General features: G+C 35.9%; 1 protein-coding gene across 3 annotated transcripts in view; it reads right to left on the bottom strand.

The window, feature by feature from the left end:
• KIAA1958 (KIAA1958 ortholog) overlaps nt 1-27,988 on the bottom strand; it is a 153,850-nt gene that overhangs the window by 27,382 nt on the left and 98,480 nt on the right. Inside the window, exon 3 of one of the 3 annotated variants that reach the window (XM_007094296.3) lies at nt 15,414-15,497. The exons of 1 other annotated variant lie outside the window; for it this stretch is intronic. In XM_007094296.3, coding sequence (XP_007094358.1) covers nt 15,414-15,497 — 84 coding nt within the window. Of the gene's footprint in view, nt 1-13,193; nt 15,498-27,988 lie in introns of those variants that run through there. One more of the 3 variants, XM_042963680.1, reaches the window with a different exon arrangement.

Genomic DNA, 27,988 nt, shown 5'->3' with positions numbered 1-27,988 from the left:
TCAAACTGTACATTAACTATTTGTGTACTTTTATGTTTATAAAATTCAGTAAGAAAACTTCCAAAAATCCTTAAAATTAAAAATATATAAACCTAATAAATGAAGAGTCATAACATGTACCTGGATGGGAAGGTTCAACATTATAAAGATGTTTAATTTCTTCAAGTAATCTTTGATGTGGTGTAATTCCAATTAAAATCCCTCTCTTTTGTTATTACTGGTCAGGTTGATTCTAAAGTTTCTCTAGGAGAGTAAATGCATAAGAAAAGGAAGGCAATTTTGAAAATAACTGGGAGGCTTTGCCCTGAAAGAAATAAACATGTACTATAACACTGCAATAATTTATAGTTTAAGTTCTGATAAAGAAAAAGACAAATAGATCAGTGCTATAGAAGAAAGTCCAAAAGACGTCTGTGTAAATATGCAAATTGAGTCGATAAAAAAGGCTCCAATTCGAATTGCTGGGGAAAGGATGGACTCTTCAATAAATGCATTGAGATAATAAGCTATTGAGTTGGAAAAACAAAAACAAAGGCAAATTTAGATTCCTATTTCATACCACACACAACGCATTTCCAAATGGATCTTTTTTCAAAAGGCTCTTTCCATAAAGAAGACAATTTCTATGATTTTGGGAGTAAGAAAAGCCTTTCTCAGCATGATACAGCCCAGAGCTATAAAAAATAGATTAACAAATCAGATGACATAAAAATTCAAAAGTTCTGCATTGAATAAATTTTAAAAGACAATAAGCAGACCTGGAGAAATACTTATAACACATAAAGTGACAAAGTACATATGAAAATCTTCCTTAAATCAATTGGAAAAAGATAACTCACTAGAAAATGGGCCCAGAATGTGACAGGCAATTATTCATAGAAGAAATACAAACAACAAAAGCATTAATAATAATAAGACCTTATAATCAAAAGAGGATGTATTTTATTTCTCAGACTGGCAAAAATATAAAAAGGTCTATATCTAAGTATTGGCTCAGATAGGGGGAAATTGCACTAGAGTTTAGGAAAAAATTTGGAAGGGTAAGGATACATATCACCCTGGTAAGTATTTAGCTCTGTGCGACTTTTAAGCTTTATAATATGAATAATTATTTTTGCCAGTCATAAAAATGACTAGGATTTTGGAAATGTATATGCAGGAAAAATAAATGTTTTTTATTTGACCCAGGAATTCCTCTTGTAGAAATTTATGCTGGACACTTAATCATAGATATGCACAAAAATGTATGCTCAAGGATGTTCTTGAAGGCAAATGTGTAACAGGGAAAAACTGGATACAAATCCAAGCCAACAAAAGCATTGTAAGCTAGATTTTGGTACTACTATGCAATGGAAAGCTATGTAACTATATGATAATCACACTTTCAAAGGCTAACGATCCAGGGCGCCTGGGCGGCTCAGTGAGTTGAGCGTCTGACTTTGGCTCAGGTCATGATCCCATCCATGGTTTGTGGGTCCAAGCTGACAGCTCGGAGCCTGCTTCATATTGTGTGTCTCCCTCTCTCTCAGCCCATCCCCTGCTTGTGCTCTGTCTCTGTCTCTCTCAAAATAAAATAAAACAAGACAAAAAAAAAATCAAAGGCTAAAGATCTTTTCCAAATGTACAAAACAGTAAATACAGTTTGACTACAATGGTTTTTTTACTACAACTTTTGAAGGGCATCTAAGCATAAGAATTATAAAATAAAACACCAAAATGTTAAAAGTTGTTTTTATGGGTAGTAAAATTCCTGTGATTTTTATTTCCTATTCTACTTATCAGTATTTGTCAAATTGTTCACAATTAGTATTTATTTATTGCCTTCACATTTTAAAAGCATTATTAACTGTAATAAAGAAAATATGCTCTTTTAAAAAACAATAGTTTGGTCTGAGGATGCTTGCCATCAAACTAAATGTTTGCTTTCAACATAATCTTTTCAGATGATGTATCACCAACATTAAGTATTTTGTACATATGAGCCATTTTACTTACTTGATATCTTTTCAGAAAAGATGATCATGAATAAATTAAATAAAACTTTTTTTAAAAAAGAAAATATTTTCTGAGTTGTAGGCTAAATATTACTCAGTTTGAATTCTAATATTCTTCCTCTATTGGGGAAATAAAATTTGTCCCATTTTATTTCATTAAAAACAATTTTTTTAATGTTTATTTTTGAGAGAGAGAGAGAGACAAGAGTGCAAGCAGGGGAAGGGCAGAAAAAGATGGGAGACACAGAATCTGAAGCAGGCTCCAGGCTCCAAGCTGTTAGCACAGAGCCTGACACGGGGCTCAAATCCACAGACTGTGAGATCATGACCTGAGTCAAAGTTGGACCTTTAACCGACTGGTGCCCCTAGGCGCCCCTAATTTGTCCCATTTTAAATGTGTAACTTGTAAACAAATTTAAAGGTGAGTTTCTTGTTTCTTGAAGTACCAAGAACACATAAACTAAGTTACAACTACTGATAAAGTAACTTTAATACAATTTAAAATACTATCACACAAAAATAAAGCTGTTGCTTCTATTTGCAATGTTCAGCTTTTTTTTATTAAAAAAAATTTTAATGTTTCCATATTTTTGAGAGAGAGAGAGAAACAGAGAGAGAGAGACAGAGTGTAAGTTGGGGAGCGGCAGAGAGAGAAGGAGACACAGAATCTGAAGCAGGTTCCAGGCTTTGAGCTGTCAGCCGGGAGCCCAACACAGGGCTCAAACCCACAAACTGTGAGATTGTGACCGGAGCCGAAGTTGGACGCTCAACCGACTAAGCCACCCAGGTGTCCCTGCAATATTCAGCTTTCTATGAGTAAAGACTGGTGGATTATTCATAGACATGAAAGAAATACATTTGCATGTTGGCAAAACCAATGACTGGGATAAGGAACATTATATTTTCTGGTTTTTTATTTTAACATTTTTCTCTATTAAATAATTTTAGTGACATAACAAAGATGTCTGAAGTGATAATCATTTTGAATAACCATTCCTATTCTGCTCAAAGAATGCCATCAAATAAGCTAAATGCAAAAAATGGCACATGGAGAATTATGACCAAAAAGACTTTCTTAAAAACGAGGAAGTCCGGAACCTGACATCTACTTTGCTGGTGTAACTTTCGTACAACTGGCCGACAGAGCTCACAGACAAGGAGTTTGCAGTGGAGCCTTCTGTTTCATTAATAGGACTTTTGGACCTGGGGCTCCAGGAAGCAGAGGATTAATTCAGCTGTTCTAAAGTGTCTTCCCTACCCTATGGGCTGCATGTGAATGCACACATGTAGAAATGACTCTCTTTCAAGATTTCCCCTCCTCAGCGGTTAGAAACAACACCTGATATTCACTGACTATATCCTGGGGCCTAAGGCAGAGTGACCAGGACAAATTTTTTTTTTTTTCAAAATGAGGCTATGTTTTTAAAAATGTTTGTTTTAGCTACAAAGAGCAGCCAGCCAGCTTTGCAGAAAACCATTTATTAAGTGAAGGAAGACTGGTCATATCCAAATACAGACAAAATACTGTGACTAAAGCATGCTCTCATTACGGAGACATCACGGATGCTCATTAGCTGATTTTATTGGATTTTTTTTCTTACTTCCATAGGTTTTAGGCTGTATCAACAAATGCTGAAAGCAAAAGAAAATTACACGACGTTAGAGGCCAATATACACACAATGGAATAAGCCACTGGGACATAAAACTAGAATTTTATTTAGAGCACAAGTACACAGACAAATATGAAGCAAAAACAGTGAGCTGAAAAAGATGAAAACATTGTAGTGTGAAACGCAGTGAGCAGCAAAATAAAGATGAAGCCAACAGTATATTCTTATTAACAAAAAAGGTCTATCATATTAATACAAATATCAACTGGCAGAGGACTAACCAAGAGCATCAAAGTCACACATTTTAACATATTAACAGAAATTTCCCTCCATTTCAATTCACCTTTCTCCTCTTTCACAAATTATAACTGCAGCAGTTTAAAAGAGAATTTTAAAATATGATTAGAATGAACATCAGGCACACATGTGCTTTTTTTCACGTAAGTCAGTTAAAAGTCAAGTGGCCAGAAAATATACCAAAGATGACACTCTACCAAATGGGTGGGGGGAGTAATAAATGTATCTTCAAAGAACAGTACCATTTTTCATAACATTTTTCTGAGTATTAACTGTGGTGGTATATTTCTGTTTTAAACAAATGTCTGGAGTTAAATTATACTGAATAAATTGATAAATCTACCTTTTTATTCCCAATTAACCTCTAAGTGGTAGAATGAAAGAAATCTTCATAAGGAAGATCTTATTTAAGTTGAATACAGCACTATTTCTAATAAGCAACCAAAGTTCTTCATTTGAACAGATAAATGAGTGATTTAAGTGATTCTGTTGAATCCAAAATGCTTCCAGTCATTCTCTTACCAGGTTTCAGGCCTATGGGGTTACATTTACATTTTCAGATTACAACGAAAAAGGGGGCTATCTGGCAAATCTAGGTCTAATTTTAGCAGTGAAAAAAAGTTTTAAAGTCATGATGGAAATATACTATATAAATTAGAAACCTAATAAATACATATGTATTACTTAAAAGTTGCCCTGGGCATAAGGGCCTTAGGACAGACATACAAAATGTAAAGAAGATCCAAAATGGGAAAAAAAAAATCCAAGAGCAGGATTCAAATAAACGTGCCCACAGCTATCTAATAGAAACCATTAATCATCATGATCTACCATGCCATAATCTTTGGTGTCCAAAATATAAAAGAAATTCTATGTATAAACACCTCACCTGAAAACCCCCAATGCAAGAATCAAGAAATACTTTAGTGTTGTTCTGGAGGCCACTGGACAAGGGCAGAACTTCTTTAGAACATACATAATTGAGTTTCCTTTTATTGCTTTATCACCTCCATCGAGGGGTAAATGTTTAAAGCATATTCTGGAGAAAAGGCTCACAATTAAAATCTGCCTTTCTTTTCCTTTAAGCAAAGGAGTGGCAGCGGCCTTGATGAATTAGTTTTAATATTCTTAAAATTAAATCAGCAATTTCAGCAGCAATGTTTCCAAATACAGCATTGGCTGTCACCATGTATCTGACAGTCACACAAAAAGCCTCTACATAACTCAGGAGATTAAAGAAATCTCATAATTATAAACCCATTGAGCAGACAGAATGAAACCCTGCACTAAGCAAGGAATTTTGACATGTTGGTATTAAAATGCTCTTAAGAACATAGCCTACTTTTCTTTAACATTTTATGACTGTTTTCCTTCCAGTTTGAGTATAAATGTATAATATCTCCCCCATGTTGAATTTTAACAAAACATAGAATTCATCCACTTTTCTCTCGAATTGCAGGGTTTGTTTGGAAATACTGACACAAGATGTAAATACTAGGAAAAACTAACGACAGGTGGGTATGAAAAAATTCTGATGGTCATAAGGCAGCCAAATAGGTTATAAAGCCCATGTGAATGCTGAATATAAAAGTTAATTATTTGGGAACTCTGAGACTTCCACAGTCCCTAATAAATAAATTAGAAAAGCTAAAAATTCTTATTAAAAGCAATTCAAACAATAAGCCAGGATAACCAACAAAAATGAGGTAGGCACCTCATAGTTCTGTTATTACATCATTTACCTGGATAGAAATAACCAGATAAAAGTAAATTAAGCTGCTACATTGTCATTCCATAGGATTTTTCTGTAAGGTGTCAAGTATCAGAAGAACAAAAAAAGATTTGAGGTGGGAGGAGTACCGAAAAAGCTAAAAATTCTTGCTTTCTCTTTTTGCAAACATTGCCTTTCAAAGAGTTGGGGGAAAGTATGGAAGAAAATCTGACGTGGAATTTACACGTGAAACAAGATGCTGAAGTTGGCACCACTTGACAACTACAATATTTCCTTCCGTAGAGGCCACTAAGTGCTGGCTCAAAATATTAAACAACTAAGTACACATTTTCACAAGTCACACATACAACTGTTGACTGGCACAGCCTCTTAGCACAGTTCTTCAGTTTAGCTACAATAAGTGATAGCAGCAATGGTTAACAATTCCACATAAACATCACAAACACAGATAGGAAAGGGCACCTATAACAACATGCAAATCTCAACAGTGACATCACTGAATATTACACAATGCATAGAAATTGTAATGGTTTTTGGCAAGATGGGTTTTTTTTGTAACAAATACTTTATAAAACAAAAGTTCTTTTGTTATAAATGCTATTTAAAAAGTTGTAATATAATGAACTGTAGATATAAAAATTCAGTTAGATAAAGTTAATCTGAGTGGATTAATACTAAAATGGACCTGCTACTTCATCCAGTATAAATAATCCATTATAAATTAATTTCTAGTGGAAGTATACTAAGTTATTTGATTTATAAAATGTAAGAATTACAGAAAGTAAACAGACATAAAAATCACTTAAATACAGTATGCGCAATTACTGTTAAGGTTCTATATTGCTGATGTCTTCCTAATTCTACTTACCACAAATAAATAAATTATGCCAAAGCATTTTCAAAGCTCTTTGAAATGGATGTACCATGGTAAAAATACTCTCTAATTCCAGTGTAATACAAAGGAGAACATTAGAAGTCTAGCAAAATTCAACACTGCATTCAAAAGACAATTCCACTGTACTTAAAAAAAAAATCCTAGAATTTCACCTTTTTTCTTCAACTATAATCTGGTAAATATAATTTGTAAAATAAAAATTTGTGAATATTTTTCATTTATGCTTGAATTCTTTTTTAGAAGAACAAGCAGGATAATCAGAGAATTTACAAATACTTTGTATTTCTACATCTTCCTGCTATAGGTCTTCCATTAGTTCCCATTTTCTCTTTCTTCCCTATCTTTAACTAAATTCACTTCAGAAACATCCTAATTATGTTGATAGAAGTTTGATCCTTTGTATTGAAGATACATCTCAAACCTTCAAGATGATATTTTAACCTTTCCATAGAATAAAAAAGGATATTATAGACTGCATTCGAAACTAATAATATAGATACTATGAAGCTGGATATGCAAATGAGTGTCACAATAAACAAAAAGTTACTTTTTAGTTCATGATCTATAATTGGAATTCATATACTTGAAAACTGTAGTTTGTTTTCCCTCTGTAAATGAAAACTAAGTATGAATGGGGAGAGATGTTTGTTAAAAAATGATTACATTTAGAGATTATTCCATCAAATTTCAAAAAGAAGTTGCTAATCAAGATATAACACTATACAATGAAAAGTGACAATTCACATGTAAAAATAGCCTATTTGGAAACTAGCAGCTTGAATCTACTTCTAATAGAAACTTGACTGAGGGCTTAAAAACCAATTACAATTTTGAAAACAAGAAAAGGATACTCTTTCTCAGTGGAAACGCAGGGTTGTTTTCCCTCCCTAAACTCTGATCTATGGATTAGAAGTCAGGGTGCCTAGGTTCTAGATCTGGTTCTGACAAGGTGTGTACACCTGGGCATTCATCTAATGTCTCTAGGACTGTTCCTCTCTTCTATAAAAGAGAGGGGTAGATTAGGTTAGATGTTTCCAATCTTATTTTCCAGACTCCCCATGTGAAGGATGTGTCATAGAGGTAGTAGCTCATTCAGTCTAGTGAGTCTCAAAATAGGAAGGTAGGGGCGTAGGGAACATGAGAATTCCTGGGGAATCAGCGTGAGGACTCCCTTTGCAATCTCTACTCCTTGACCTCTTTGTCCTCTACTCCCAAGAGGACATGGTGACTCCTATTCTTCATAGCACTGAAAAGCACTGGACTCGAGGTTCTCTTGGTCAGCCTCTAGGATTATAATTCAGCAAAGATGATGGTTCACATTAATATTCTGACCTAATTAATATTCTGATCAAATTAATACTGACTTCATTAATACTGAGTGTAATTCAACAAAGTCATGGTTTACAAACCAACTCAATTGTATTAAAATGTTGTCTTTTAAAAATAATGCAATCTTTCATACCAACCTAGGTGTTTCCCTCCGTCTGATTAATTTACAAATAGGATGAAGCATGATAAATTTTTATTAACTTCCTTTTCTCTGATTAGAAGTGAAATCAGAGTTGTTGGCAGTTTGCCAATATCATCCCCTTTTCTGTTTTATATCATTAGAAATACATTAACCAAAGATGATATATGGAGTATATTTATGTCTCAGTTATATTCTATGGCAAGGATCTCTTAAAATCATCCTGTCTTCATCACTTTGCCTTGTGAAAATGCATTCATTTCATCTCAGCCAGATCTGAGCAGGGAAGAGAAGCAATGTTGAATTCCATGCATTAAGGGAAAAACAAAAGACAACTGAGGATCCCGTTGCCAATGGTATGTTTCTTAATAAGCAACTCTCTATCTGTACCTTATCATATGGTAATATGCCAAGATCTGATATAAAGGAATTCTATTTGAGAAAAAAATCTATTAAAACTAATTGGTAGAGAACTTGTTAATTCCTTAGTGTTTATAACATTTTTTTCCATAAATGAACCTTTTAAAAATTAGCTTATTGCAATAAATTATCATACACTCCTCTTGACTTCTCCGCTAGGCTTGGAAATTTATTTCCTTTATCACATAGTAGAGTCTTTATTTATAGATGCTAAGTATTATAGCTCTATTTTGGTTAGAGAAATACAGATCAAAATATTCCTTTCCTATAGATAGAGAAAACCAGTCACAAGAAGCCTGATTAAAATCAGAAGTGTTTGCCTCTAATATGTTGAACGATGGAGATAGCCAACTAGAGAAAATCTGAATGGTTTTGGTCTATCTCTAATTCTGAGACTCGTAAGGACAGTATTTTTCTTCAAAAGTTTTGTTAAAAACAATCTTTATTTATTTATGTTTGTTTGTTTGTTTGTTTAAGTAGGCTCCACAACCAACATGGGGCTTGAACTCACAAGCCTGAGATCGAGAGTCACAGGCTTAACTGACTTGAACCAGCCAGGCACCCCAAAAACAATCTCGATAGATAAAAAACCAAAATATTAACAACAAATTCTTCTATCAAATATTGTCGGGGGTGGGGGTTGCGTGGCTCAGTTGGTTGAGTATCCAACTTCAACTCAGGTCATGATCTCACAGCTCATGGGCTCAAGCCCCAGGTCAGGCTCTGTGCTGACAACAAAGAGCCTGGAGTGTGCTTCAGATTCTGTGTCTCCCTCTCTTCCCCTCTTGTGCTCTGTCTCTGTCTCTATCTAAAATAAATAAACATTAAAAAATTAAATATTGTTAATTTGCTGGCACCAAATCTGCAGGCAAGATCGGGGCGCCTGGGTGGCGCAGTCGGTTGAGCGTCCGACTTCAGCCAGGTCACGATCTCGCGGTCCGTGAGTTCGAGCCCCGCGTCAGGCTCTGGGCTGATGGCTCGGAGCCTGGAGCCTGTTTCCGATTCTGTGTCTCCCTCTCTCTCTGCCCCTCCCCCATTCATGCTCTGTCTCTCTCTGTCCCAAAAATAAATAAAAAACGTTGAAAAAAAAATTAAAAAAAAAAAATTTGCAGGCAAGATCAAACTCCCTGGCAGACTGGCAATCAATGCTCAGTAACTGGTGGCTGGCAATACTGGCTTTTGGGCTTAAGAGCCCAACCTTCCCTTTCCCTGTCTGATTTATGAGGAACTCTCTTAAAATTGAGTTTTTGGTTTATTTGGGGGTAAAAACAAATGGAAATCACTTTTAAAAATATAATTACTTGTACACACACTCACCTCCATGAAAAAGTTAAGTGTCCTTTAAAAAGTGACACAGACTTATGCTCTCTACTCATGGCCAGGGGAGAAACAAACTGCCAAATGTCCTATATCAAAATAATTAAAATAATGAGGCCTAAACAATGTTGTACCAACAAACATGCCAGGTGATGGCACTGCTCTCAATTTGGAATTGAATGTATATTGATGATTTTATTACACTAGGGATTTCATGTATAATTTATCACTTCAGAGTCCACAGATGCACAGCAAATCACCTTGTGAACAAGCTGCCTCAGCCAAAAAGGACAGAACTTAATAGGATCTGGATCTGGTTTCAGATCCTGATGCTCTTATGTAGTAGCTGTGATATGGGCAGCCCATTTGACTTCTATGATTTCCTCATTTATGAAGGAGAAATAATCACACTTACCCTCAGGACTATTGTGAGAATTAAGTGAAACAGCTTACAGAAGCACTTACTACTCTGGCATACTGTTAAGTACTCAGTAAACGATAGTGATGGTAATCTGCACATTCTTGTACATGTGTGCACCTATGTGAACCCAATAGATGGTGCAGGAGTGGCTGCCTTCATATTGGTTTTAAAACAGGCTCTAAGGAAGATTCTCGTCAAAATACTCAAAGCAGTGTTATGTATTCCACAGCAAACCAACATATTCAGTGGCTGAATAATAGACAAACTGTATGAGTACAAATTCGGGAAATGATGCAAAAAGAGTATCGGCAGAGACTTTTTTTGGTGAGCTCTCAAAAATGAAATGAAACTTTTATTATAGTATCTTTTATAAATTCTTTGAGGGTAGGGACTGTTTTACACATCTTTGTACCCTTCCCAGTGTCTGGACAATAGGTGTTCAAATATCTGTTGATATGGCTGTAAATTCTCTCTCAGTGAAAGTTATTTGATGTCATGACATCTTAAAAGCTAAGCCATATGACTGAGATCAATTAATGTGATGAAAGTTTCAGCTAACAATGATCTAAATGAAAAACCAAAGAGACTTGATCTACTCTAGAAAATTTTCAGACTATTGTTTACTGCTCTGGGAAGTGATTTAACACAGGGGAAAGTGAATTGACATAGGGAAAATTTAACACAGGGAAAAGATCTAGAAAAATATTTTAAGTAGCTGGCGTATTACAAACCATATTCAGACCACCCCTACTAACTAGGAGAATAAATGGAATTTTAAGAATAAGCTCTGTTGGATTAACATCCTGAATTTCTCTAACCTTTTCAGATTTTATGGTTTTAAAAACAATTGCTACCATCCAAGGTTTTCAACAGTCACTCACATGAATATAGAAGAAAGACTGAATTTTGCAGCTATCTCCCCTCAAATGCTGACAGATGGGCTTGACACTTTTGTTGTAGACAGTGCACAACTTTCAGAGTCATGTGAGGAGCACTGGAGAATTCCTTACGTGACATTACACTGACTTAAAAATGTAAACCTTGCAAATATGGTTTTATGGTTTTTGTATGAATCACAGGATTGACTGGAAAGGCAGCACATTCAGTTGTAGTGAACACCTACTGGACTGCTGAATTTTCACGAAAGCACATGAATGATATTTTGGCATGTACCAGTGCCACAGTATGAACATAACTTCTTTTAAGTTAAAGTAACAAATAATGAAAATGGCATCTGGCAATAGCATGTCTTCAGCATTGTTTATATAAAAACACAAAATTTAGAGGTAGTTGCAGATAATTTTTCATAATTTCATTAATGCAAAGAGATACTGTAATTCAGCTAAACTTCTACCAAGCCATTCTTCAGAAAAGCTTTCTAACTCTAAATGTCACAATGTTCCTATTTGGTTTATCAAAGCAAAATAAAAATAAATAAAAAAGTAATTTACATTCTCAATTTGTGTTCTTCTGAGTGAAAATGCAATAGAATGAAATAGGAGAGATTTTCATTGTAGTGCCTTAATCAACACAAATAGGAATGCAAAATTCCCTAATTCTGCTTTCTCAGTACATCCTCACTGCCCTTCTTCCTCATGACAAACTTACTTTGCTGTCAAAAACATATTAAGAATTTTTAAAAGTATGTCAATGCAAAAATAAAATGCACACATTTTAAGTGTTTCACAAAAACCTTTTTTTTTTTTTTAAACAAGAGGTAACCCATTAAGAACAGCCTTATTGGCACCTAGGTGGCTTAGTTGGTTAAGCTTCTGACTTTGGCTCAGGTCATGATCTTGCAGTTCTTGAGTTCAAGCCCCACGTCAGGCTCTGTGCTGACAGCTTAGAGCCTGGAGCCTGTTTCAGATTCTGTGTCTCCCTCTCACTCTCATACTCCCCTGCTGCTCCCCTCCCCTGCTCATACTCTTTCTCTCTCAAAAATAAACAAACATTAAAAAAAATTTTTTTAAGAGTTCTTTTATAGTAGGCTGTCCTGTGCACTTACAAACAAGGGTATAGAATAAGGAAAGTTTTGTAAAGGGAACTGGGAGAAAGAGGTCCTGTGGCTCAAAATGAACAGAAGAGGGGGCACCAGGGGACACAGTGTGCCATCATGAAAGGTCACTCAGCATTCCTTCTAATCAGATAGCCTTGAGAGATGGGAAAACACTGTGTCCCCATTTCTGGCTCAAATCACTGGAAACTGACTCTGAGTTGGAACTAAGGAAGATAAACAGAAAAAACTCAAGTCAGAAGACAGTACCATTTCCTTAACAATAACTGATTTGTCTTGATCTCAACATAAAATGAAGATAACTAAGCTTTTCAAGGATTGAAAGGATGAAAGATGTGTACAGAAATAAATATGTATGTATTGAAATGTCTAAAGAAATATTTACTAAAATATTAACAGCGGTTATTTGGGCCAGCAGATTTATGAGTGTTTGTGCTCTTTATGCTTACCTAAATTTTCTAATTTTCACACAGTAACTATTATATAAATGATGCATGTAAGTCACTTGACACAGAGCTGGCATACACACTAGTTAAAAAATGGTGGCTGCCATCATTAATACAAAAAATAAATAAATAAAACAAGATATCTTCCACCCTTTCTTATTTCTGGATGCCTCTCTATGGAGGAAAAGTCACGAAATGAAGTTGATTCCACCACAAAAAGTCCACAGAAGACTTTCTACTCGTGAACCAAAGGAAAGGTCACCATATAGAGGAATGAGTCTTTATGTGTTTATGACTTGGTGTTGAAAAAAGCTACCAAGCCAAGGGAAACCTCAGCTTTTGTGATGATTTAGGAAGGCATATAAAAATGAAACCTGAACGCGCTGTACAATAAGTTAACACATAAAATACCACCTACCCTTCTAGCTAATGTGAATTAAGAGGTTGCCTTAAAGAACAAATACTTCCCAACAGAATCCAACAAAGCAATTAAGATTCGGATTTTCTATGTGTTAATGATTATACAGGACAGGAACCAAGCTCAACTTCATTGTCGCCCTAATGTCTAAATTTATGTTGTTATTGAAGGATCTTAACTAAAAATACACCACAGGCTTTAAGACTTGAAAATAAAGACCTTGGGAAAACCACCACAAAGAGTTGTTTAACCAAAATTATTATTATTATAATTGCAGGGTATCACAGATAAATTTATATTTACTAGAAACTGCACATTTTCAAGAATGCTTTGAATTCAGCTAAATCCAATAACAAAATGTTGTTACCCCAAATGAGTGTCAATATTCTTTTGATCTCAACTACAGAGTTAAGTAATCTCCTAGGGAAAAGAGACTGAAGTTTAATGCTTATAAATAAATAATTCAGGGGGTTTGGGCTTTGAAGAGTAGTCCTCTTTTGTTGTCCTGACTAGCGCTTCCAGATTTTTAATAAGACCCTCCCATTCTCTACCTTCTCTTTATGTTTGATATACAGTCTAATGCTTGGGAACATTTTGAAAGCTTTGGTAGTTTTGCACATCTGAAAATCACACTTCATTTAAACTGATTTCTTAGGGAACAAAAAAAATCTATCCAGGTTCAAGCACAACAGTAAAGAGCTGTTAACAGTCTTTTTTGCCACAATATTGGACTTTGCATATTATTTAAAAATTATATATCTTTCAAAAAGAATGGCACCTTTATTGCCCTCAAAAGAAAAGATGTTACCTAAACATCTAGATTTTCAGACATTACAAAAAAGAGGCACAGGAGCTAAAATTCTAATTCAGCTAAAAAAAATATGTAAATAATTTGTAGAGCTTATGTCAACACTCTCATATTCTGGATCTGACTGAATATAATTCTGTGTAAGCAGCAGAGCTAGTATTGTTTCCTCCTGATTAATATAAAATTTTAAAACTTAAAAAAATAAAGCCATTTATTAACTAGACTCAAAATGAGAGGTGGGGTGGGAAGGAAAAGCAGGCGTTGAGGACACACGTGTCTAGGACGACTTTCAGTTACTTTTCTGACAGTTTTTTAAAAAACGGAATTCCTTCTCTACTTTGTATTGCCTGAGAACCACTATGGTTTTGTAACGGCTATAACAGTAATTACATTTAATCACCCACAAGTACATTTGTGTTAAGCCTATAAATACTATGTTAGCAATACTAAACTATCTCCATTGGCTTATTTGTAAAAAGAAAAATATATTATATATTTATATTTTTATAAAGTTAACACTGAGGGCCGAGGAAAGGAAACGAGAAGCAGTGTATAACCACAGTTTCTCTGGACACAGTAACCAAGCTGGGGTCTTGCTCAGGACACCTGGTCAAGCAGTGTCTGAGGAAGAGTCATAAGAGGCAGAGACGATGAAATTGCCGCTGTTGGAGTGCCCGGCCACTGACTGTGCGGCCTGCTGGCTCAGATTGTTACAGATAAGCACCAGCTGGTTGCTCTGAGCCTCAGACAAGGTGCTGCAGCTCTGATACACGCTGAAATTGGTCTTCCTGCCGGGGATGTTGCCCTTCTCACACATGGTCTTCACCATCTTGGCCAGCTTGTTCTTGCCGAGGGCTTGGCAGTTATACCAATGCAGAGCTGCCAAGTTCACCACTGGCTTGATGGACAGGTAGAAAGGGGCATCCTCGTAGCGCATGGCAGGAGGTCGCCGCTGGGCATACTCCTTATAGTCCTGTACGGGGCAGGTCTGTGGGGCATGCTGGGTGGCATACACACGAGAGTCCGTCCCCCCTCTCTTGGTTTTGGCATTCAGGTCACCAGTGTCTTGACCCATCCACTCTAAGTACTCCAGCCCCGTTTCTGTTACCCGGAGCCGGATATCACCCCACTTCAAGGTAGATCCATGGAATCCTGTGCAGTGCCCAAAAGCTTTTGTGTTGTTGAGCCACACAAGGTTGAGAAGACCCTCAGGATTATAGCGGCTCAGCAGTCCTCTTTTCCGCAGAATGAGCTCATCAGCAAAGGTGAGCTTCATGGACTTGTGTGGCTTATTTCCTTTTCCTTTGCAGCGGAGTTCAATCTGCTTCTGTTTCAGGGCCTCTTGGGAACGCTTGAATTCCTTATCCCTCGTAATACTGTAGCCATACCTGTGTTCTTTTAGGTACCGTTCAAGTCCACACTGGTAATTGGCCAAGCTGTTGGGTTCATACTCGGACCCATCCTTCTGCCTGGCATCCACAAAGAAAGAGGCCAGGTAGGCATCCAACTCCTTGCAAGGGATGACATAAATCTCTCTTGTTTCAGAAGGGTACTTGGAGATGAGGAACTCGCGGAAATTGCGGAGCGCAGTCTGCGTGCTCCGGATGGTTTTCTCATTCTGCTCCCTGCTGAGCTCAGCTGCTCTTTCATCCTGGTCTGCAACAAATTGGGGAGGGGAGGGATAGAGAGGGTGTTGATGAGTTCAGACAATGCACTTTCTACTCTGAAATAAAGTTTCCTCTTATAATGAAAAGGGAAAGAAGGAATCCATTTTATAGAGATCACTTACAAATGTTATTTACATACCTGCTGCATTATAATAGCCAACTTCAGTTTCACAAATGATGTACTAGACAAGGGTATGGCCCATTACAATCAAAATGAGCTTCTTGTGTCACTGGCACATAAGCTTTGTGCATGAAAGTTTGTGGGAGGAGTGAGTTTAGAAACAGCCTTTGTTTTAGGAAGAATGCAAGGGGAAAAAATGTGCTATTCATCCTACTGCAGTGTGCAAGGGCCCCATTAAAGCTGACACACTCATTTTGAATCACTTCATTTGTGAAACCAGAGGTTGTACTGGTTCCATTTTATTGAATTAACTAAATATTCAAATTTGTTATTTAGCACATCACTAGAGATCTATATTTAAAAGTTACCAAACAGATGATTTGCAGTAGTTAATTCAACACTTTATGGCAATTTAGGTTAACACAATTTATAAATATTCTGTGTGTAATTGCAGGGCTATTTGTAAGAAGTGGTAACATATTCGGTATTTTGTAAAGTAATGAGGATAGGGGCGCCTGAGTGATTCAGTTGGTTAAGTGTCTGACTTTGGCTCAGGTCATGATCTCACGGCTCATGAGTTTGGGTCCTGCATCGGGGCTCTGTGCTAAAGACTCAGAGCCTGGAGCCTGCTTCAGATTCGGTGTCTCCCTCTCTCTCTCTCTGCCCCTCCCCTGCTCGTGTTCGTTCTCTTCCTCTCAAAAATAAACATCAAAAAGGTTTTTTTTTAATAAATAAAAAAGTAATGAGGATAAAACTTCTTAAGTGTAACAAACAGGACAACGAATTTTGAATTAGGTTACTACAATCCAGATGTAAGGAAAGGGATGTATCTCTTGGACAAATCATTTTATTTATTATTTATACTCTTCCACCAAGAACTAGAATTGCCTCTTCTCATTATGGATCATCCACGGTTAAGTGATGTTGCTCTAGAGTACCAGTTCTCACACTTGAGTGTGCTTCAGGATTGCTCAGGATGCTTGATCAATAGCAGATTCCCAGCTGGCAGGAATCCACGCCCAGGAGGAGGTTTGAGAGAAACTCCCTTGAGAAACAAAGTTCTAGTGTTTATGTGTTATGATGGAAACCCTACTCTATTTTTTACTCAACTTTTTTTATTAAGTTCAATGATATCATCTAAATGGTTTCCTTTCAGTAGTATGTAATTTAAATTTGGACTCAATAGTAACAATAAAAATGTTTTGTCAAAAATCACTATGTCAGACATGGGTGTAACTCAAAAAGAGAAATTCTAAAAATGAAACCACACAATAGAAAACTTGGCTATCCTATTGATTGTTGAGAGGCAAGCATCAAGCTTAGTTTAAAACAACATAAAAATGTAATTTCTGATTTTACAGTATAAAGGTAAAATATTTTGTTTATCCTGTTTATCTTATTTAGGAAAATTTTAGTTTGTAAGGTTGCTCATTGGAAGTCTTTGTAAATAACCACATACAATAATAAGAATTCTAATAAACTGAATTTTATTCAGAAAATACACTTTTTGTATTACTATACACATTTATGAATAATTATGTTATTTTAAAATGACATTCTAATGTGTAATTGCCAAAATCCTCATAACTTTATAAAACAAAATGAACTAAAATTCACTAGACTACCTAATTAGATATTTTTATAGGCATGTTTTTGAAGGATCATATTTCTAAAATTCAATATACAAAAGTGTATTTTATACTTCGTTAGACTTGACTTTTGATTATGCTATTTTCTTCCAGTTAAAACTGTTTATATATCACCAATAAAGATGTGTATCTTTCCCTCAAAAAGATGGAAGGCACACTTTGCATGTAACCTTTTACCATGCTGGCTGGCTTCCCTGGCTGTTTACATGTAAAGCCAAAGGGGCCAGCACAGCTGTTCATTCTGGCTAATTGTTTAAATATCCATCACAGTGGTCTTCAAACCTCAGAGACTTTCTAAGAAATAAACAGTCATGGACAACTTTAGGGAAAAAATTTCTAGTTTCTCAAGTTTCATACAGAATGTTTTATAAAACTTACTTGTCTGAGATGAAGACTGAGTTTGCAAATGTTGCCATCCCCAATCTAATATGGTACATATTCTGGGGTGCAAAAGACTTTGAGGAGGCAAACAAAACTTATACGTTGATGATTAAACCCATAGCATGTCTTGTCCTTTGTTCTTATACATGTTCTTATATAGGTGAAATTTGCCATCGGAAAGAGGGTATTTGGGCCTGAACTGGGGTGAATTTAGGACTTCTGAAGGGGTTATAGGTTAGTAAGGTTGGTTCTTTTCACTGGAAATGGACTATTCTGCAGGACTACCAGGATGTTCAAGATAGAAGCTTAAAACTCTATTCAGTTCTTTCAGATTCAGCATGCTTTTGTTCATAAGATGCTCAATAACTATTTCATACACATGAAACATTATTTGTAGTTACAGTCAATCCTCATCTTCATTTCATAAAATATTCAACATTTTCTCCCTCTTTTTTATAAAAATAAACTGTTGAAAACCTTTGGGTGTCCATTTAAATGGATAGTTTTTTCAAAGTTCTTTTGAGGGGTATGTGAGTAAAAGAGTTAAAGTAAGCCTTCCTCCTCTTTCTACTTGGCCTCAATCTTTAGTTGAGAGCCATTACACATCTACAGGAAAAAAAAAAGAAACTAAAAACTCCTTTCCTAATAGCCTGAAATGCACCACAAAAGGAGGGGGAAGAGTAGAGAAACCCTTATTCATTTTGCACGAATAGGGGGAAGTAAATGGCCTTAAAGTCAAGTAATAGTTTTTCAGCTAATTATACAATCAAAAAAGACCAGAAAAGATTGATAATAAAATATAAAACTGTTACATTTATCTTGCTTTTATCTCTAGTTTTAGAAAAACTTCTGATCCAATTCTTTTTAAAAACTTTTTATTAGGTATAACATACATACAATAAAGTATACTAGTCATTAAGTGCATGCAATTAATTTTCACAAATTGAATCCAGTATCCAGATCAAGAAAAAGAACACCACCAGCATCCCAGAGGTCTTTCTCATGTCCCCTTCTTCCAGTTACTCCCTCTCATAAAAAATAACAGCTATTCTGATGAAACAGAATACAACTGTCTGGTCTATTATTGTAACTAATATGAATGGAATCTTAGAGGATGAACTCTTTTGTATCTGGCTTCTTTTGTTCAGCATTGTGAGTTTCATCCATGTTGTTTTGTAGTTGTAGATAATTTACCCTCATTGCTGTGGGTACATTACACACATTCCATTGTGTGACTATATCACAATTTTTGTTTCCACTCTATCAGGCATTTGGGTAGTTTTCAGTTTGGGGCTATTTCCAATGAAATTTTTATGAACATTGTATGAAATGATGTCAGGTGTTTACTTAGAAGTGGAATTACTGGGCCAAAGGAAATCATAGGTTCAGCTTTAATAGATACTGACAAACAATTTTCCAGAGTGGTTGTACCAATTTACTTTCACAAACTTGAGTATGTGAGAGTTCAGGTTGCTCCGTATCTTCGGCAACAACTAAGTAGTCTTTCTTTATTTAAGCCATTCTGCTGGGTGTGGGTGGTACTGCACTGTAGTCTTAATTTTCATTTCCCTGGTGACTAATAAAGTCGAACACCTCTTTATAGGTTTATTGGTCATTTGAATATTCTCTTTGTGGAATGCCTGTTCAAGGCATTTTTCTGTTGCCCTTTTGTCTGCCCTTTTCTTACTGTTTGCAAGAGGTTTTAACAAATTTTGAGTCTTTATCAGATACACATAACGCAAATATCTTCTTCCCAATCTGTGGCTTGCCTTTTCACTTTCCTAATGGTGTTTTTAATGAGTAAGAGTTTCGAATCCTAATATAGCCCAGTTATCAATTTTTTCTTTTATGGTACATGCTTTTTGCATCTTATTTAAAAAAATCGTGCTTATTCCAAAGTAATGGAAGATCTATTTCTTCCGAGGACTTTAGTTTTACTTTTCACATTTCGATCTGCCATCCACTAAACAGCCACCTGTACGTTCTAGATAAAAATTAAGATTTTTTTCAATATGGACCATGATTCGTTTGATTTTAGTAAATTAATAAATTTTGACCAGGCAATACAGTAGGTACAGTACCTAAAAGTTACATATGGGTATAGAGTGAAAGTAAGTCACCCTTCCATCCCATCTCCTTGTTTCCCTCTGCATGGCAACCAGTATTACCAATCTATTGGGAATAATTTTTGAGATTTTTTCTATGCACAAACACTTATTTTTTTGTCTTTCAAGTAGGGGGGTGGAATATACTCTACATCCTATTCTACACTCTGCTTTTTACCATTATGGTGTATTAAAGATAGCTCCATACCACTGCATACATATTTGCCCCAATCTAATAGCTGTAAAGTTCTTCTATGGAAACACCATAATACATTTATCTAATCTCCTAATTCTCTATTGATGGACATTTGAATTATTTCTATCCTTTTGCTATTACAAACAATGCTACAATGGGTATCCTTGTATACATGACATTCCCCATATATGAGTGAGTATATACACAGAATTAATTTCCAAAGTGGAAATGCTATATTGCTATTGCCCTATATGTATATATGTTGTATCAATTTATACTTCCATAAGGTATAAGAATGATGGTTTAATCACACCTTCCTAGATATAATGTATTATCAAACTTCTTAATCTTTGCTTATTTAATTGGTAAAATCTATTAAGGTTTTATTTTGCATTTCTTTTATGATAAATAAGATTGAATATTTCTTTCAAATACTTATTAGCCCCTTATATTTTTTCATTTTCTTTCTGTGGATTTTTTTTGGCCTCTGCCCATTTTCTTTTTTTATACTGACTTATAGGAGCTACAGATACATTTAGGACTTTTCATTTATATTTAGTCTTTTTTTATATTTAGTCTTAATATTTATTATATTATTTACTTAACGTTATCATTATTATATTTAGCTCTTTGTGTTACATATAATGATGTATATGTGGATAAATATATACTTTTTTTTAGTTCGCCTTTGTATTTGTGACTATTACACACTTATGGTATTGAACTTACCTCTGTTAAATGTTTTTTATATTTTGTGGTATACTTAGAGATGTTTTCCCCACTATGAAGCCATAAAACAGTTCTCTTATGTTTTCTTCTAAAACATTTTTATTTCATTTTCCATTTTCATTTTATTTCATTAAAATTTCATTTTCACGTTTTAAATATTTAATTGCCTGAATTTATTTTGGTGTAAAAAGTAGGCGCCAACTTGGTATTTTTCTAGATAGTCATCCTACTGTTAATAATAGCGGTGACAGTGGCTCATTATTCACATAACTGGACCTTTAAAACTTTTTTTTTTTTTTTTTGCAGCAAATTCCTGTATTTGTTGTAGGACGTCACTATTTATTAGAAGTCTATCATGTCTTTTAAACTACTTAAGTATTTTTATTAGAATTAGTTTGGTTGGTTAGTGACTTGATTACAAAGTTGCATAGGCTTTGAATAGTCTCTCCCAAAAGTGGTCATTTAAAAAAAATTTTTTTTATGTTTATTTATTTTTGAAGGAGAGATAGGCAGAGCATGAGTGGGGGAAGAGCAGAGAGAGCGGGAGACACAGAATCCGAAGCTGAGCTGTCAACACAGAGCCCGAAGTGGAGGTTGAACCCACAAACTGTGAGATCATGACCAGAGCCGAAGTCGGATGCTCAACCCACTGAGCCACCCAGGAGCCCCAAGCTCTGTCATTTTTTAGTGTGCCATTTGCAAAATGATTTTTAGAAATGCATATATTCTTTGATGACAATAACACCTGCATAAGATATCGTTGGGTTTGGTTTGTGATCCACTTTTAGAGTCAACACTGAGTTTATCTCATTTCTTTGTTTTAATATTAGTTGTATTTATTTTGCATACTACACATTAATGTATAGACTTTTTCCCAGTTTTATTGAGAAATAATTGACATATATCACTGTGTAAGTTTATACATTACAGCATAATGTTTTGAATTACATATATTGTGAAATGATTATCACAATAGGTTTAGTTAAAATCCATCATCTCATATGGATACAATAAAAAGAAAAGAAATTTCTCCTCATGGTGAGAACTTTTAGGATCTACTCTCTTAATTTTCTCATTTCTATTTGTTTCATTTAATCTTAGTTCTTGTGATCATAATATATGCCAGGATCTGTTTTGACTATTGTATCAGGGCTCTTGCTCAGCTCCTCTTTTTCTTGGCTGAACTGTCTTCCTTGTGTTGGCTTCATCCACAAGCAGGATAACAACAGCCAGAGGTGGAAAAGTGACCGTCTATTCCAGTCATCTCCTTTTAGGAGTAAAGAAAACCTCTTCCAGTTTATGTTCTCTTGTTAATTTTTCTAGTGGTTATCATTATTTTGATAACTCTGCATATCACAAATCCTCTATTTTTATACAACATATATTGATACCCCACTACAAGCAATATCAAAATTAATATGCCATATACTTACATTTCTTCCTCCAACTAATCATTTTCAATTTTATTATTTTTCTTGGTCCTTATAATTGTTAGCTTTTATTCTACCGTTTAGTTTAGTTCTTCTAGTGTTACCTTTATACCTTCAATCTGAATACCCTACTACCTGAATTGGTAGCTTTAAGTAATATCTTTTGAATCTTCGTTTATACTATTTCCCACATTCTCTCTCCTGTGCCCTCCCAACTTTTGAAAAATTATACACTTCTACATTGTTGTGGCTTATGATACTTACTATAAGTATTTATAAAATAATTGATACAATTGTTCTTAATAATTTCTACATTTTGTTCTCAATTTTGCAATTAAATATACAGAATCAATGCTTACCACCAGTGTTTTGCCAGTCTCCTTCAGTTAGTTAAAGTTTGTCCTCTAACAGCTTAATCAGAAAGTATTTATGAAAACGATATTTTCCTGAGGTCTTGAATTTTTTAGTATGTCTTTAAGCTTTTATTGTCTTTATAACTGAACAACATGAACAACAGTTTGACTAGGTACAAGACTCTCCACTCATACTCCCCGCCCTCCCACACACCCTGGACAATAGTAGCATTGCTCAAGTATTGTGTAGAATTCAATGCTAGCATAGAAAAGTCAATGGTCAGGGGCGCCTGGGTGGCTTGGTCGGTTAAGCGTCCGACTTCGGCTCAGGTCATGATCTCGCAGTCCGTGAGTTCGAGCCCCACGTTGGGCTCTGTGCTGACAGCTCAGAGCCTGGAGCCTGTTTCAGATTCTGTGCCTCCCTCTCTCTGTGACCCTCCCCCGTTCATGCTCTGTCTCTCTCTGTCTCAAAAATAAATAAAAACGTTTAAAAAAAAATTTTTTTTTTTAAAAATAAAAAGAAAAGTCAATGGTCAGCATAGTCTTTCTCCCTTATAGGTCTCTTGATTGCTTTTTTGGGCAGGGGTCTGGATATCTAAATGATTATTTCTTTATCTGTGAAGGGCAGTAAGGTTACTAGGCTATATCTCAGTGCTGATCATTGTACACCCATCTTTTTTCTGGTACACAGTATGCCCTTTCAAGCCATAAATTCAAGTATATCTCCACTGCCTTATCACAATGGCAGACCACCTCCCACAAAGATGGCAAGTGTATTTGTGTTTCTTGACTCAGTCCTGCCTCCTCTGCTATTCTCTGGTGTCAAACAGGGCCCAGGGAAGCTCTCAAGACCAACCCAAACACCCCCATACCAGTTCTTCAAAAGTGACTGTTAATTTAACTGCTCAGCATGTATCATCCTAGGTGGAAAACAGTTCTCACACCTCTGAGATCTACAGTCACATGTCTCATGGTGTCATGTTCAAATCCCCAACTGATCACTGCATCTGGCAGTCTTTCTTTGTACACTGTGGTTCTAGCAGAAGACTTGTAGTTTAATTTAAGAGAATGTTTGTTTCTGTTTCTTATTTTGAAGTTATTTTAAAAAGACGCTGGAATTCAGATCCAGTTCTTTACATATGAATGAGATTGCTGCAACTTTTAGTCCCTAACCTGGTGCCTAGCACTTAACAGGGATCCCATAAATGTTCACTGAATGCATTCTCACCACATGAAATCTACTCCATGAAGAAGAGTTACATTCCTGAAGATTTTGTCATTCCTCAAAAACTCAGTAGCCAAATTTTATTAAGTTTTGTTTGAATGTATGTGGTAAAAAATAGAACTTGGATTCTAAATAGTTCTATTTTTTATCTAATATGAATGATAAACAAAATTGTTTTCAACACAAACGAAGATTCTGTAAAGATCACTTCCAATTTTCGTAAGTGTTCATATCATTCAGCAGGCAAGCTGAATGAGTCATTGTTACTGATGGAAGAAAAAAAAGCATGCATTGAGATGAGCAAAATGGTCTTATTATATATAGGAAGTTGTGATTAAATAGCAAACTTTAAAAATCATTATTTAAAAATTTAAAAACCCCAAAGGCCTAGAAAACGGAATGAAGACAAGGTAGCAGCCAAAAACATAGAAGTACAAATTATTGTTTTCTAAACAGATCAGGTATTTAACAATTGGAGATACAGTTTTGCAGACGGTGAATGAGTAGGCATCAGAATCATGTTCCCTACGGCTCCCACAAACCTAACGTACCTAAAAGCCACGAATCATTATATGTGCCCAGACCTAAAACGTAGCTTTGGCTCTGTTCCAACAAACGTGCTCTTCTATCTAATCAGTGCCTCCACCATTCACTTACCATTTGCCCAAGCTTGAAATCTGAGCACCAGCCTTGACACTGCTCTCCCTTTCTTCTACAGCTAATCCATCAATCCCTGCTGAACCACCTCACTCATTCAAGCACACTTAATGAGTGACTGAAACATGTTAGGAATTAAGTAGGCTCATTCTACAGGGATGAGTATAATGGTAACAGTCCCTACTTTTGTGGAATTTACCACAGAGTGAGTAAAAACAGATAATAACACAAATAAGGTAACCTTAGACAAACCAACACAAATACTATGAAGAAAAATAACAGAGTATTGTGAGAAAGAATAAATGACCAACTTAAGGATGGATGTTCCAGGAAGGACTCTCTAAGAAGACTTTTTAGTTGAGACCTAAAAATGAGAAGCCAGTTACATAAACTATAGAAGGAGGAAGAGCAGAGGGAACAGCACTTGAGAAGTTCCCGCAATGGAAATTAAGTTTGAGAAACTGAAAGACTCTCAGTGTGCCTGGAGCAATAAAAAGGGGGAGTGATACTAGAAGAGGTCTGAAAGCCCATGGGGGTCAGATCACACCAGGCCTTGTAGGTCTTATTAATGACTTTGTATTCTGTCTTAAGAAAACTAGTTGGTCAGAAAACTACATGGTCAGGTTTGCACTGCCCTCTTATGATACAAAACTACCTACAGGTTTGCAGACCTATCTTTTCTCATGCAAAGAACTCTACCTTGTATAACTAGGGCTGAGTTCACATTTGAATGACCTCATGCAAAACACTCCCAGACAGTGAAATGATGGCTAAACTACCTCTGTGGAAGGTCAGAGCCAGAAAAAACAAGAGGAATATCCAAGTCAACCATCACCTCACCTTTCCCCCTCACTCTACCCCCCAAAAAGAAAGAAAGGTATCAAGAGTTTGTAAAAACTGTGGGACAGAGATTTGAGCTAATCTTACTGAGATCTTAAAGGACCAAGAGACACCAGGTGACAAATGGATTATGCTTCCATTATCCTGCCCTATTATTTTATTCCATCTTACTCACACCTCTCTGTTAGGTTGTGACTTCCTTGAGGAGAAAGGAATGCTTAGCACAGAAAAAAATTTTTTTTCTTTAAAGATTTTAAGTAATCTCTACACCCAACGTGGGGTTCGAACCTACAAACCCAAGGTCAAGTGTTGCACGCTCCACTGACTGAGTCAGCAAGGCACCCCAGTCTTAGTAAAATTTTTAAGCAATGGTTTTTCTATACTTATTTATATAGTCTTTTTTTTTTTTTTAACATTTTTATTTATTTTTGAGAGAGTGAGACAGAGCATAAACGGGGGAGGGGCAGAGAGAGAGGGAGACACAGAATCAGAAGCAGGCTCCAGGCTCTGAGCCATCAGCCCAGAGCACGACGCGGGGCTCGAACTCACGGACCGCGAGATTGTGACCTGAGCTGAAGTCGGACGCTTAACCGACTGAGCCACCCAGGCGCCCCCTCTATACTTATTTATATAGTCTTTATGCCCCATTAATTACATTATTTTTCATGTATTTATCTTCTCTGAATCCTGAATACCCAGCATATGTCCCAGCACTCCAGAGCTACCCAAAGTATGAAGACTGAATGAATAAATATAAGAACTATCAAAATTTTTAAATTTATTTTAAAGATCTTATTTTTAAGTAATCTCCACATGCATCATGGGGCTCGAACTCACAACCCCGAGATTAAGAGTCACATGCTCCATTGACTGAGCCAGCCAGGTGCTCAAAAGAATTTTAAACCTACGTATCCTACACATATATTTTTCTTTTCTTTTATCTTTTTGAGAGAGAGACAGGGCACAAGTGAGCTAGGGGCAGGGAGAGAGAGAGAAGCGGGGCTTGTGCTCACTCAGAAGTGGGGCTTGAGCTCATCCGATGTGGGTCTCGAGCTCATGAACCATGAGATCATGACCTGAGCAGAAGTCAGATGCTTAACGGCTGAGACACCCAGGAGCCCCTTACACATATATTTCTAATGACTGAATGTTTCAAGCTTTGACTGGAGGATGGTAGGAAAGGGAGAACTTCTGGACATGGGTGGCTTTCAGAAATGCATTTTTAAAATGTCTGCCTTTCCTCCATACCTTTAATTTATATAAGTTCCCTTCTACCCATACTGTACCCTGCTGGGCTACTGTATTAGGGATCTTTGCTGTCACTAGTATGCAAGTAGTTTTTGTTTTTAAGTAGGCTTTGGTTTTAAGTAGGGAGAGTGAATAAACTCTTCAGGTAGAAGGTATGGGTGACCTTCGTTCTTTGAAATGAATGTGGTCCCTTACTTCTTGCCATCTAACACAACAGCCATCTAACACTTATCACTTATGAGCTTTTCAAAAGGAGAAGCCGTACTATAAAACCTAGTACAGTGAAATGGGCCTTCTATAAATGTAGCTAAGAGATGGAAAAGTTTTAGGTTACTGTCTTCCAAGAGATCTGTGACCTGGAACGGGGCCCGAGAGAGAGCCTCAGCAGTGGCACAGGAACTCCTACAAAGAACCTGAGTAAAGTTTTTATATACACAGCCTTTCTGTACTTATTTACATAGTCTTCATGCCCCATTAATCCAATTATTTCCTCCCTTGTTAGGAGATGGCATGGAAAAACACATAATTAGTGCAGTATCTTGTGTTCTCATTTAATTTGAGATTTATGTTCTATTTAAATTCAGATCCATTTCCTTCTATTGCTGTAGCATTCAATTTAACAAAAAAGAAGCTTAGCTATCACATTCTTTTTGTGATTTTATTAAAGTGATACATCTGAAGCAATAAGAAACATTTCTTGATATTTAACTTATTATTTTCATTTGAATATTTTATCTTTTCATTTGATAGAGAAATGATGTTCAAATTCTTTTTATAAACCAGTGAATGATAAGTCTACAAGCTTATTAAATAAGAATGTATTTTTAAGTTTGAAAAATAAAAAAGTAAAAAGAAATCTGGCGAGTAGATTTATATTTATGAGACTACAGTTGGGATTAATATAAATCCACATTTGTGAGTACCCCCCCACCCCCCTCCCTAGCATTTCAAGAAGTCCTGTGGTGGTAGAGTCAAAGGCAAGTCCCTGATGGTTATGTAGATTATATCATAGCTAGAAGAGATGACTAACACACATAAAATTAATTAAAATGACCATACAGGGCACAGTGCGATTAGGCACTGTGTTTATGGCATGGCCTCCCGGTCCTATAGGAATTCAGAAACAAAAGAAGTCAAATAGAGCTTAAGATATGTTGTAGCTCTGTTCCATGGGGGAAAGGGTACCATTTGGTTAAGAAGAACAGGAGGGTAGAGCACTGCAGGAAGAAACTGCATGTGCAAAGGGAATGATATGAGAGGGAGTCTGGCTTCTGATCATAAGGATAGTAAAACACTGATCCTGGTCTGAAGGTGGGAGAAGGGTTAGAGTGGGGAATATAAAGCTTAAACAGTGGGAGAGCCACATGAAGTGCTTTATATAGTAATTATAAATATATACACCAGAAGAGGAAACAATATGCTAAGTGCAAAGAACCTCCAAATGCCAAACATTTGAAGAAACTGCCTTTTAAAAATAAATCAACAACCCATTTCTCTACTTCTGACATTCTTTATTCCCCTTGTGCTCTTATTTTCTTCTGTACAC

Source organism: Panthera tigris, chromosome D4 (genome assembly GCF_018350195.1).
Source record: "Panthera tigris isolate Pti1 chromosome D4, P.tigris_Pti1_mat1.1, whole genome shotgun sequence".
NCBI lineage: Eukaryota > Metazoa > Chordata > Mammalia > Carnivora > Felidae > Panthera > Panthera tigris.
Note: the sequence above shows the minus strand (reverse complement) of the source record. Positions and strands in the feature narration are given on the sequence as shown.